This window comes from Protopterus annectens, chromosome 5.part1 (genome assembly GCF_019279795.1).
Source record: "Protopterus annectens isolate FY-2018-M chromosome 5.part1, PAN1.0, whole genome shotgun sequence".
Taxonomy (NCBI): Eukaryota; Metazoa; Chordata; order Ceratodontiformes; family Protopteridae; genus Protopterus; species Protopterus annectens.
In genome coordinates, this window is record NC_056736.1 from 358,612,099 (window position 1) to 358,625,872 (window position 13,774).

Consider the following 13,774-nt stretch of genomic DNA (forward strand, 5'->3'; position numbering starts at 1 on the left):
GCATAAAACACATGCATTGTTGATGCACTGTATTTCTCAGCTAATCCTGTAGCAGAACTCATTTTATTGGTGTCAGACTGATGCTTTAAGTAGTATATCTTTCTGTCAACTGCTACAACAGTTCATGAATTGAAAGAATACCAATCTACAGACTACCCTGAATTTCAGTTTATAAAACATATTGGAAGTTTTATAATCACAGTAAGGTAATTTATGTACTTATTTTAAATAGGACAGAATGCACATGAAAAGAGATAATGTGTCTTTGGGTATACTGTAGATAACAAAGGCAGTAACTATAAAATCAGTAAACTATTCTACTTACACTAAACATACTCCGAACTATTTCTTTTCGCTTACAGTATAGTGTTCTAGCACTCCTCACAAACTCCTAAAGAAAGATTAAGCTGACAAGAAAGTAATTTTAAAATCACACTTTTTCATACTTACGTTTTTGTACAAGATCTAGCACACTGTCAGGCCCAACATTGCAGTCTTGAAGAAGTTCCCAGCTTTCTAGTCTTCTTTCTCCATATTTAACCCATTGCTTATCCGGAGCTGATGCAATAAATCCTTTAAGCCATAACCTCAGGTTCAGATGGCCCACGGTTTCAGATCCAAGCACATTCACTACCATCTGGTGTCCCTCATAATGTCTCACTGTAATCAGAAAAGGTTTTCCTCCATCATCTGGCACTGGCAACAAGCTGAGGGCTGAGTCAGGTTTTATACCATATTCCAAAAGGGATTTGGTCCCATCTTCCAGGATGATTCCCTCTTCCATCTGATACAAGACCATATTCTCAGCCCGTCTGAGTTGCTGCATGTATTTTTTCAGAGAGCTGACAGTCGGGGATCCTGTCACAAAAACTGGGAAGAATGTGTCAATTACAAATCCTGTCACATAGACAACAAACTCTCCATTTTCCAAACTGTGCCCCCTGCAGCGCCTAAACAAGCTCACACATGGCTCAAATCTACTATAACACGGTGACCAAACAAAATCTGCTATGCTTCTCATATCACATAGTGGAGGTCTGCCTTTGTAAGACAGGGTCATGTCTCTAGCCAGCAGCCCTGTGCATCCTGAGTTCTCTAACTCAGACTTGAGCCTCGTTAAAGAATCACTTTGCTTTATTTGAAATAAACCAGTTTTCTTCCAGTCTGGTCCTTTCAGTGTCACTGACAGCTGCTCAGAGTCATTCATCTCTAGCTGGTTCTAGTGTTGTAAGTAGTAGATAGGTACAAGGACTCTCACATGAGGATGCATAAAAAATGCAGACAAAGTCCCACTATGAACAACTGAACCAAGAAGCACCAGTTCAAGGATTTACAGAAACTGAAAAGACAGTCAAAGAGACAGACTTTGTAGCAGAAACTTTGATTTTAAAGTTCAAAAAGTGCCATTTCACTGCTATCAATACTAATAAATGTAGGATTTTTGTTACGGATGTACAGAAGTGAAAGAAAACAGCTCCTGTCCCCGCCTCCAAACATACCTACTCTCATCAATGACCCACTTCCTGGATATTTCTCAAAGCTCCTATACAATACTTCCTGTGGTTTCCTATTTCAGTAAAACTGGCATATCCAGCTCTATGAAGTGTTTTGCCTTCTTATTGTATCTCGTATGTACATACATTTTAGATACAGCAGTGTCATTGTGAGCTAATGAGAGTGACAGAGATCTTACTTTCACAGGGGGAAAAGCAGTAAGATTCTGTGCTCAATACAGGGCTTTATTTTTTATACATACACTTCTCTAGCTTGCCTGCCCTAAATAAACTAATATTTACCATCTTCAACATGCAATCATTATTTTGTGGGTTTGCATTGCTTTGACATGAATCCACTGAGTTCACTGTGTGGTATGGACTGATGACTATTAAACATTTTACTAGTAAAGATATTCAAATCAGCTACTTACTTCAACATTTCAAGAGGGAACTGGACATTCCTGAAGGTGTGTGAATAGTTTTATAAATTAACTGTATTTTTATAAATTAAATGTAATTTGGCCAGGTAGATGGTGCTTTGCAACAAGTGTCAGTGATGATGACAGTTTCCATATTTTTTTAATGATTGGTTATTTTATTACATAGAAAAAGAACGCAGACCTAAAAAAACATGACTATAATAAGTCCAGTAGTTCCTACCTGCCAATTATTTTTAGTTTAATCTAGTTGCATTCTATGTTCAAGTGTGAGCTCTCCTTTCAACTGATACTCTTTTGATGCTCTTTGAATTTTTTTTCCAGTGTTAATCCCTCCAGCTGGAGAAAAGGGATGCCGTCATAACAAAACAACAAAACAGTCACTTTCATACATCCATTATTTTTCAGTAAATTTTATATCTCTGTTTTAAATCTCAGCTGACTGTCATTATTGATTTGAGGGGTGATCCACTGAGAGTGCTATTTTCATAAATATACCAAGTAGTTATATTAATTTTCCAGTACTGACACTGCAGTGCAGCATAACGGGGGCACAGCTCTCCATAATGTGCATTCCTATGACACTAAATCTCTATCTAAGGGAGAATATAAAATCTAATTTTTACATCATCGGGGAGATTCTGAGAATGCAGCCAAGCAAAACTCCTTACAACAGTACCAAGTGACCATAGCTCTGGAAGAAGTAAAAACAGGGTACTTATGTATTATCGTAACCACATTACAGTACCAATGCGGTATCATCAGAGTTTATAAGAGCCGTTAAACAAAATCCGAAGTGATAAAAGACGATGAGGGAAATATTTTTTTACCATTGCTTTTGGGCTCTGCAAATCAACAACTCTGGACTGCTTATATCACTTTAAAGAGTTAAAACGGTAGTTGTACTGTGTCATTTCTTTCAAAAAAACTCACGATAATCGAATTACCATTATTACCGTTATTATACAAAAGGCCCGACATGAGACTTAATTACATGAATGTGAAGACAACTACAGTGTGTGTTTTTCATATTACTAATGTGAGACAAGTTAGTATGTTTCTCAGTCATATGCTGTTGACTGGTGGCCATCACAGTCTGAAAATGAAGTGACATAAGTTACTAAGTTTTATTATACGTGGATGAATAGACATCTCACTTTGTTAGTTTAAGGGTACTTATGATGATATTCTTTAAGGACTAGACACTAAACTGGCACCAAGTGTAAAGTACATTTTGTTTTGTGATTTAGTGTAAGATGTGTGGTCGTCTACTAATTGTACTTTTGACTTTTTGCTCTTGACTCTCGGGATGCTAAAACATTCCTAAAGCAGGAGGCGTTAATACATCAGTCATCGATTTGCTTTCCCATTTACTTTCCTTTCTTACTCTGACTTTCTAAATTTCTGACACTTCAGTGACATACACCACTTCCCAACACAGTTTCACTACATATTTCTGCAGGGGAATGTCTTGGAGCTCAGCCACTTCTCCTGCTCGTAATGTGGTTGCGATAATAGGTAAGTACCAAAAACAGAGTTATATATACATGCTGCAAACAATGAGTAGAGACTTGTGCAATAGAAGAAATTAAGTTATTTAAAGTAGATTTTTTCCTCAAAGGAAGAAACTGTAAATAAAACATTCTACAAACCTTCACACTTTGACAGAACAAATTTTAATATATGAGCCTGACAATTCAAAATTCTGAAAATCAACGTTGCAGAAGAGTATACTTTTCCCCATACCTACTAAAAATTTTCCCATCCTTATTAAAGGACTGAGGAACAGTATACATCCTATCTGCCTTTTTAGAGGCAGCTGGCTGACTAACAGGAAAACTGCAGGCAGTAACAAACACGTTGTCTAAAGTAGGCAGAACATGAGGAATAGGTGTAGGTTCTGGAAAATCATTCTGTAACAACTTAAAGTATTTGCTGAGGAACTGAGAAACTTTAGTGTGTTCTCCCTAGTCAATAGTCTCAGAGAAAGAGACTCCTCCACACACACACACACACACACACACACACACACACACACACACACACACACACACACAGGAAGAATCACAAACTGAGCTCTCCTTTGAGTCTAAATCAGACATCTGAGGACAAAACCCTGAATTCATCCCTGCATCTTCCTGTTCAGATTTAGAATCTTGAATCTCTTCAGGTAAAGAGGGATCCCTCTTGCTTTTAGCAGAAATTACTTTACAAGGATAAAGAGCCTGAATTAACTCCTGAGCCAGTCCCAGTAAACTATTCCAATCCAAAGAAATTTGAGGAGGAGTAGAATCATACTTGGTTTCTGTTTCTTTCTGAAAACAAAATGGGGCCAACCATGTTACTAATGGCAGCAGCAGCTTCCCCAGTGATAGGCACAATATTCTGGCACAACAGGGAAACCTTCTCTGTTCCCTGTCCCCAGACAGGCAAAAGTGGCTCTGCCTTGCCCACTGAGGGGACTCCATAGAGGACATGGCTAACCCCCAGTCCATAGTGGCTATAGCTGCTATACCAGAGGGATTTGGGGTAAATGATGGTTGGTTTGAGGTGCAACAAATGGCCAGAGCAGAGTCTCCAACCCATGGCTGAGGTAAACTGCTATCCTGCTGTGGTGGAAAAGGCTGTTCGCTTAATTTCTTCTTTTTGTGGATGAAAGAATGACTGACAGTGAAACCAGTAGTCTGTTTTATGGTCAAGCCAAAAATGGTTCTTCTTAACCAGGGCAGGAAAGCAGTTAATGCTGATAAAATTACCAATCCACAAAAATTACTTTTTTGACAGTAAAAAAAAAAAAACAGTAAAAAACACTTTAATACACTATGGCAGCCCCACAATGGAAAGATAAACACAATTTATACATGTCAAATATGTTTACAGTTAATTTACAGCACGTTTAAACTAACAGAAAGAAATGAGTGCTCCATTTAAAAGAACTTTATAGCCTTCAGAAAGTCTACAAAATAACAATACTCATAGCTTTAAAATAAATTTCCTGAAGAGGAAAACAATAAAACATTAACAAAATTTAAGAAAATAGAAGGTTTTTCTCCCCAAAAGGAACTTACCTGCCCAGCAAAGAAAAGCACAAGCTAACCATCAACCCTCAAAAGCCTCAGAGGAGCATACTCTTCGACAGAAGAAAAGCTCTGAAAGGCCTTGCACCCAAACTTGATTTTTAGTCAGCTTAGCTTGACCTGTTTGACAATTTAAGTGCATAGAAGGTGCTCTGGATCTTTGGAAGCTGGCTGACCATTATATCCTTGGCAGGATATAACTCAAATTGCTAAGTCTACTCAGCAGTGATCAATATGAAGAATATTAAATAGTTCTTTAATAAAAGGCAAGTTCATAATTAATGACAATATGTACTGTTAAGCACTTGTCATCACATGTGCTGCTGTGCATGGTTTAACAATGAAGTAATATAAAAGGATACATCATGTAATCATAGAATTAATAACAGGAATCATGGAATGATTAGCACCAATGTTAAAAATATGAAAATTAAAAAAAACTGAAGCCATTTACTATATCCCTGGGTCCAGCTCTATTGGCATAGAGGGATAAAGCCCTCACTATGGCCTAGATGGCCCAAGTTTGATTAGAGACTCAAGCATCTGTTGGAGCTGGAGTTAGGAAGATGAACATGCCTGTCCAAAGAAGGGGACAAAAAAAAGGACCATCCAATATCACAGTTCCTCAATGGAGGGTCACTGATGTAAAGGGCAGCCCGAGGGTGAGCATTTAGCAACCAAGCTGCAATCACAGTAACCATAACTGCATATGCACAGGAACATGCACTCTCATGGGGACAGCATAATGGCTCTTTCAATGAAGTGGGGGTCACTTGTCCCCCAGCCAGGGGTGGGCTGTGGCCCATAATAAATAAGACCTCATTGCCAAGATAACTGCGAGGCCACTGTCTTCCACTTAGGTGACTAGTACAGCTGCTTCTCGAGTGAGTTCTCACTTTCACAGGACAACACACTGGACAGTGGAAGGAATGGGCTTGGCTGTTGGATGAGGCTTGATGATCAGCAGGCACATTACAGAAAAGTATGGAGAAAAAAATAACAGTATGTCAAGAAGCAAAGCAATAATCATCCAATGCGATAAACAGATACAGGTTTGCAGTACATAAAAGGGAGCATGATATTAAATATTCATAACAATGAATGGATACACGCTTGCAGTATGTAAAAACATAAAGTGTTAACAAGTATGGTATTGATAAATCCTGCTACTGATTTTAGGTACAATTCATAATTTCTGATGCATACTTTGACACGCAGAGTGTAAAAGTTTGGTACAAATTGTGTAAAGGTTTGATAAACAGTATGTAAGTGTGATATGCAAATACCTCTCCACTGTCTAGATTTTCACAGAATCTCCAGATTTTTGCCTCATATTTTTGGTCTGTTTCTCTTTAAAATGTTGGTATCTGGAAAAATCATTGACAACTGAAGTTACTACATAATAACATGCATTTTAATTTCAGACTTCATATCATTCAGAAAATGCATACTAATGCAAAACATGTCATTCTAGCAAATGTCTAAGTCTCTAAGAGCAATATTTGTGCATTAATTGTTTATTTATTGACATTTTATTACCAGGAAAGTCTGACTGGGTAGGAGCCCATTTTCAGTGGAGGATGGGGAGAAAAGCTCCAAAGTATATCTGAATATTAGTATTTAAAAATTGGCCCTGATTTTGGGCCTTTTTACCCCAGATATGTTTTGGCTTTATCCAGATTTCTTGTGCATAGAGTTTGAGGGTATCGTATGCAGTGTGCGATGTATAAAGTCTGGTGCACAGTGTGTAAGTATAAAACACAGTATTGGATATATAAATCCTGAAGCACAGTGTGTAAGTCTGATTGGGTTGGGAGGGTGGCCTAATGGTTAAGGTGTTTGCCTTACAAACACAAGGTGCAGGGTTTGAGTCTCACAAGGGATAATTGGCTAGGCTTAAAATGGCTCGCAAGGGCAGTTAGCTTAGTACTAATCTATGAACCTATGAACCTATGATACGCAGTATAAAATATATACCATCTGGTCTACAGTATGTATGCATCATACACAGTGTGGGATATATAAACTCTGGTGCACACTGTGTAAGTGCTATATGCAGTGTGGGGTAGATAAAGTGTAGTGCACAGTGTGCAAGCATGGTACATATTTTAAGTGTGATATGCAGTATGATATTTATAAAGTCTGATGCACAGTGTGTAAGTCTGATATGCAGTGAGAGATATATAAATATCTGGTGCACAGTATGTAAGTGTGATATGCAGTGAGAGATATATAAATATCTGGTGCACAGTATGTAAGTGTGATATGCAGTGAGAGATATATAACATCTTGTACAAAATGTATAAGTGTGACACACAGTTTGAAAATATAAAGTCAGGTCTACAGTATGTATGTATGTGTCATATGCAGTGTGGGATATATAAAGTCTGGTGCACAGTGTGTACTAAGTCTGGTACATGTGTAAAAGTGATACATAGTGTGGGATGTATAAAATCTGGTAAACAGTATATAAGTCTGATATACATGCAAGTGTGGTGCACTGTGTGAAATATATAAATATGGGTACATAGTACTAAGTGTCATACACAGTATGGGCTATATAAAGTCTGGTGCACATGTAAGTATGACACAGTATGAAATTTATAAATTCTGCTGCATAGTGTGTAAGTGTGATAGGCAGTGAGAGAGATATATAACTTCTGATGCACAGCGTGTGAATGATATAACAGTGTTGAATATATAAAGTCTTGTTGACAGTATGTATACATCATACACAATTTGGGATATATAAAGTGCAGTCCACAGTGTGTAAGCCTTGTATGTGTGTAAGAGTGGTACACAGTTTGCACGTCTGATACACATGAATGTATGATACACAGTGTGAAATATATAAATTCTTGTGCACAGTATGTAAGTGTGATGCACAGTGCTGAACATATAAAGTCTGGATTACAGCATGTACATGCTATACACAGTGTGGGATGTAAAGTTTGGTGCACAGTGATAAAGTCTGGTACACATGTAAGTGTGATATGCAGTACGAGATTTATAAAGTCTGGTGCACAGTATGTAAGTGTGACATGCAGTGAGAGAGATATGACATCTGGTGCACAGTGTGTAAGTGTGATACACAGTGTTGAAATTATAAAGTCTGGTCAACAGTATGTATGTGTTATGCATACTGTGGGATATTTAAAATCTGGTGCACAGTGTGTAAGACCAGTACACATGCAAGTATGATATATAGTGTAGTATATATAGTTCTGGTGAATAGTGTTATACACAGTGTAAGTTATATAAAGTCTGGTGCATAGTGCATAAGCATGTTACACAGTGCTGGCTATATAAAGTCTGGTGCACATTAAGTGTGTTACACATTGTCAGCTATATAACTTCTGGTGCACAGTGTGAAAATGTGATATGCAGTGAGAGATTTATAAAGTCTGGTACATGTGTAAGTGTGATAAAGTGTGGATATAGAAAGTCCATCACATCGTGCATGTAAGTCTGAAATACCAGTATAGTTCTGATATATAGAGGGGTATCTATATACTGGAGAGGATGTTAAGATGTATTTCATACTACAAAGTAAACAGGGTAACAAGTAGAATCTTATCCACAGTAATGGCAGATGCACAATTCACAAACACACACATATATATATATATATATATATATATATATATATATATATATATATATATGTCGGCATATGCTCCCTTCACAATATAGTGAAATAAATGGTGCAGTGAACAGCAGCTGAGCATATCATTAATTTCAGTGGCAAACTGAGCACCACATTTAAAGACATGCTGCTTGGCACCATACTCCATACAGTTGTGAACAGTGCAGGACATATTCTGCATAGTTAGGATTAGTCTGTTATCCATAGTTATACAACATTGTAGGCTATATGCCAATACATTGCCAATGAGGTAGTAAGATGTGAGGGTTTACCTTATTTAAAGAGCAGGCAGTAGAACAGGCTGTGTATCCATGTTATAAATAGCACAAGAGTAGCTCAGGAATTGTGAGACACTAAAATCCAATAGTATTGTAAGCTGAGACCTAAGAACAATGTCTGGAACCTGCTATGCAGACACACAGTTAGTTGGCAGCAGGCTGCATAGCTATATCTGATGTGCACCATTAATGTTAGCACTATATGCAGGAATGAGCAATGCAATTCAAAAAGTTTTACAGCTCCATGCTGTGTGCACTATACATTCATATGTGTTACCACTTATTTGCAACCCACTTGTCTTTTGTATTTTATATGGTTCTTACCCATTTGTAGCAAATGGTGGAAGGTTATATATACCTGTGCAAAAAGGTTTTTATGCCTTTTCCTGGCTGCAGGTTCTAGATTAATAATGAGCCCTTAAGGCAGTATTTGAAACTATTTGGTTCATTTGCAACTCCTGTAATCTCTGATCAACACATTGACCCATGGCAAAACCTTTCATCCCCTCCCATTTGTAAGTTTCAAATTCTATTTTGGGCATCTGTCTCCATATTTCTGTTTTCAGCAAACACAATCTGGAAGGCAAAATTATTTTCAAGATCTATGATATTATGACAAAAAGAAAAGAATCTGTCTTGGACAGCAGCAGCTTAACATAGGAGTTAATCTCTGGAAGTTGCATTGAATCTTTCCAGACATTTTTCATTCAGTTTAGTTGTGGCTGGATGGTAAGATACTAATGGAAAAACTGTTCAGTATTTAATTCATTCTTATATCTTAATCACTGCATAATTAAAAGATATAAAATGCACAGTTATTACAAAGAGTAGCACTTAAAAATCACTAGAACGATAAGCAACTAATTAAAATTATGGATAAAAAATCAATAAAAATTATTCTGGAATTAAAAAGTACTCTTCCAAAAAGATGATAATTAAAGGAAAACTTCACCCTAGAACTAAAAAAAAAAAATTGTCTATCTTTGTTTCCAGACCTATTTTAACACCTCAAAAATCACTCCAAGTGCTTTATTTGCAATTTTATCCTGTTTACCACAGCATGGCTACTGATGAGGCTTGATATATCAATATGACCTTTTTCTCCCTCAGCTCTTTCTCTTTCCCATAAAGCATTTCAAGTCTTCTTTCTATGACTCATGCTTGACATAAGGAAGTAACTGTGAATCCCCATGCCATTGACATATAATGGGATATGTGTGACTCAATGTTATTTTGTATTCCTTCTGTAAGAGGGTGCTTCTTTTCTGTTGCTAATCACCCTCACTTATGTTTTGCTCAGAGCTTGTTTTACATTATATGTTTAAGTTATCCAGCTGCAGCCAGAGAAGTAGCTAAATTGGAAGCTTTTGTTCTAGGTTTTCTTTTGTAGTCTAAAATGAATCAACAGTCTCCTCCCCCACACTACTGCAGAGGTGTTAAAACTGTCACTGCAATTCACAGCTCATAATTGAAAGGAAGGGACTTCCAATCTAAATTTCTTCTCCTCTGCCTGCAGTAGAAAGATATATTTATTTAAATACTTCCAATGTATTTTTGGAAGCAAGTTTCAGAACCTACTTGATTATTTAGGTGTCTTTTATTACTAGTGACTTTTGATTTAACCCTAATTATGTCTACAAGACATTATTATGTTAACCTATTTTTGTGTACCCATTTCTTTAAGAGGAAGAGCTGTCTTGTGACAATGTTTCTGTAATTTCCTGACATTTTTATTTTTATTTATTTATTTTATTTATTTACTTTTGTTTTCCGGGAAAATCTGATTGGACATAGGTCCTTTTTCAGCCAAGGCCTGGGGAGAAAAGCTCCACACAAAGATACACAGATACAAACTAAGTACAGAATTAATAATAAAAAGTTAATAACATTGATATATATATATATATATATATATATATATATATATATATATATATATATATATATATATATATATGCAAGTGGACAATGAAAAAGTAAACAATGCAAAAGCCTTGATCATAAAATAAGAGTAAACATAGTTACATGAGGATAGTGGAAATATAGTGAGAATACATTCATGTATATATAGGAACATAGGTTACGTCAGGGATGGCACATATTGGAACATTAGTATAATAGTAACAGTTCCAGTGATGATGAAGTTATAATGCTTACTGGACATAACAGCTATGGCTGTAGACTGAATCAGATATAACGTTGTGTTTGGTGAGATGGAGGAAGTGGGTGCAGAGACTGGGAGGTAAACAGCAGGGGAAGATTGAGGAGTGAGGCAGTAGATAGGGTAGGTAGTATAGATGGAAGTAGATGTTGGGTACATGTCTTAGGTGATTGTGATGAGGTCAGAAGATTGAGGAGTGAGGCAGTAGACAGGGTAGGTAGTATAGACGGAAATAGATGTTGGGTACATGTCTTAGGTGATTGTGATGAGGTCAGGTCTTAAAGAAGTTAAGAAATATACAATACTCCTACAGCCAGCAAATGAGAGATAGAAATGAAATGTGGTGGGTGTATAAGAGGTTGGGGGGTAGAGAAAGAGGGTCTCTAGTCTGGCTTGGAGCAAGGGCATAACCAGTGTGTTTTTATCACAGCTTTGAAGTGGTTGTATGATTGTATTGAGGTAATTGAGGGAGGGAGAGTGTTCCATAATTTGGATATTATGCAGGAGAAAAGAGCTTCCCCAGCTGAGTTTTTGGCCTTGGCTACTTGAAGTTGTTTTTTGCCATTGGAGCTTAGTGGTCTGGTGGTACAGTAGGGATGGAGTAGGTTTTGGAGGGATGGAAATTTAAGGGGCTTGTTCACTAACTTTTGAGTGAAGGAGAGTTGATTTAAGTGAAGTAATTGAGGGAGTTAGAGCCAGTCAAGTTCAGTAAGAGATATACAGTGCTGACTGCGATAGATAGCCCCAGTGGCAAACTTGGCGATTTTGTTGTAACAAGACTAAAGTTTATTTAGGTCGGTTTGTCTTAGTTTGGTAAATATCAGAGAGGCATACAGTAGGGTAGAGATAAGGTAGGAATTGGCAACTGAGATTCTGGCTGTTTTGGTGAGGAAATGTTTATTTCTGTACAGATCCCCTAGTTTTTTGTGAACTTTTTTATGGTCTGAGAAATGTGAACGTCAAATTTGAGACAGTTGTCAATTTCATCACTTAGTAGTTTGGTATGTTCTGTTGGGGAGATGATGGTCTTGTCGTTGGCTGAACTATTAAAGTGGGGGTTGGTTAGGTTAGATTTTGAGGACTGGAAGATGGGGAGTTTTGTCTTGTTTGGGTTGAGTATTAATTGGGCATTAGATAGCCAGGATTCTACAGAGGTAAAGCCATCCTGAGTAATCTTTTGGAGTTTGGGTAGCAATTGGGCTGAGCAGGTTAAGGTGGAGTCATCTGCATACTGTATGAGAGGGGCCTGTTTGGTGGCAGTGTATAGATTATTTGTGAAGAGTGAGAAAAGTAGGGGTCCAAGGATAGGTCCTTGGGGAACAACGAGTGTGACAGGGAGTTGTGGAGAAATGTCATTTTGCCAAACAACTGATTGTAGGCGGCCAGTGAGGTAGCTATGAAACCAGTTAGAAGCTGATTGGGAGAAGGATAGATTAGTAAGAACAGAGATAAGTTCTTTGTGTGAGACCATGTCTAAAGCCTTGGATAAATCAAGGAAAGTTTCAGAGGAGTATAAGCCTTTGTTTTTGTGCTGAAGGATAGCATTAGTGAAAGACAGTAAGGCAGTAGTTGTACTATGGAATTGTCTGAAGCCATGTTGTGTGCTGGAGAGGAGGTTGTTAGTCAGGAGGAAATGTAGGACTTGAGAATTTACGCATCTCTCAAGTATTTTAGAAAGTGGGGAGAGGATAGCTATGGGACGGTAGTTGGAAAATTCAGTGGAGGGGCCACCTTTATGGAGGGGAATGATGTGGGATACTTTCCATAGTGTAGGGACATAGCATTCTGATAGGGACTGGTTAATTAGGATGGAAACTGGATAGGCTAGGGTGTTGGCTGCTATTTTTAGGTATTCACAGGGGAAATTGTCAGCAGCTAGTTTAGAAGGTTTAAGTTTTGATAGGAGTTTTTTTTATGTTGGAGATGGGAACTGGAGTAAATGAAAAGGTAGTGGACAGATTATTGGGAGTTGATGTAAAGAGAGAGGGAAGGGGGTGATGTTGTTTAGCTAGTGATAGAAGGGTTTCTGTGATGTATTTGTTGAATGAGGAGGAGATACTTTCAGAGGAGGGGAGAGTGTTAGGTGGAGGGGTGGCAACTTTACCTGGGTGGCACTCATAGAGGACCAGAATTGTTTGGGATTGTGTTGGGAGGAGTTAAGAGAGGACTGATACTATTGGGTTTTATCCTGTTTTATTAGTTTTCTGACTCTATTGTGCAATTCAAGGAATTTTTGTCTAGCAGAGGGGGTTTTAGTTGCGTGCCAGTGATCCCAGGCTCTGGCTCTGACTTTCATTATTGACCGAGTGGATTTCTGGAGCCATGGGGAGTGCTGGGCTTTGACTCTGGTATTTCTTATGGGGGGGCATGAGTATTTAAGATATTTAGGAAGGTGCTATTGAAGAAATGAACTGCGTCATCTAGATTGCAGCACTTTAGAGGAGTCCAGTTGCAATTTTCAAGGGATGAGATAAATGTGAGTGGGTTAAACTTTACCTTGTTACGTATTTCCCGGTAGGATAATGGGTTTGGCACAGAATTCTTTGCGTTTCAGTAGGAATGTTGGGTTATGGTCACTGAGGCTGTCAATTAGGCAGCCAGCTAAACATGATTGAGGGGTTTTATTGACTAGTATCCAATCAAGACTAGAATGTTTGTTAGAATTTTTATTTATCCAGG

At 37.8% G+C, this 13,774-nt stretch overlaps 1 protein-coding gene across 1 annotated transcript in view; it reads right to left on the reverse strand.

Moving 5' to 3' along the window:
- The window catches only part of LOC122803422, a 533,519-nt gene extending 532,053 nt beyond the window's left edge, over nucleotides 1–1,466 (reverse strand). Inside the window, exon 1 of the mRNA XM_044073034.1 lies at nucleotides 451–1,466. Coding sequence (XP_043928969.1) covers nucleotides 451–1,207 — 757 coding nt within the window. The 5' untranslated portion in view covers nucleotides 1,208–1,466. The remainder of the gene's footprint in view (nucleotides 1–450) is intronic.
- Nucleotides 1,467–13,774: the final 12,308 nt, after the last annotated feature.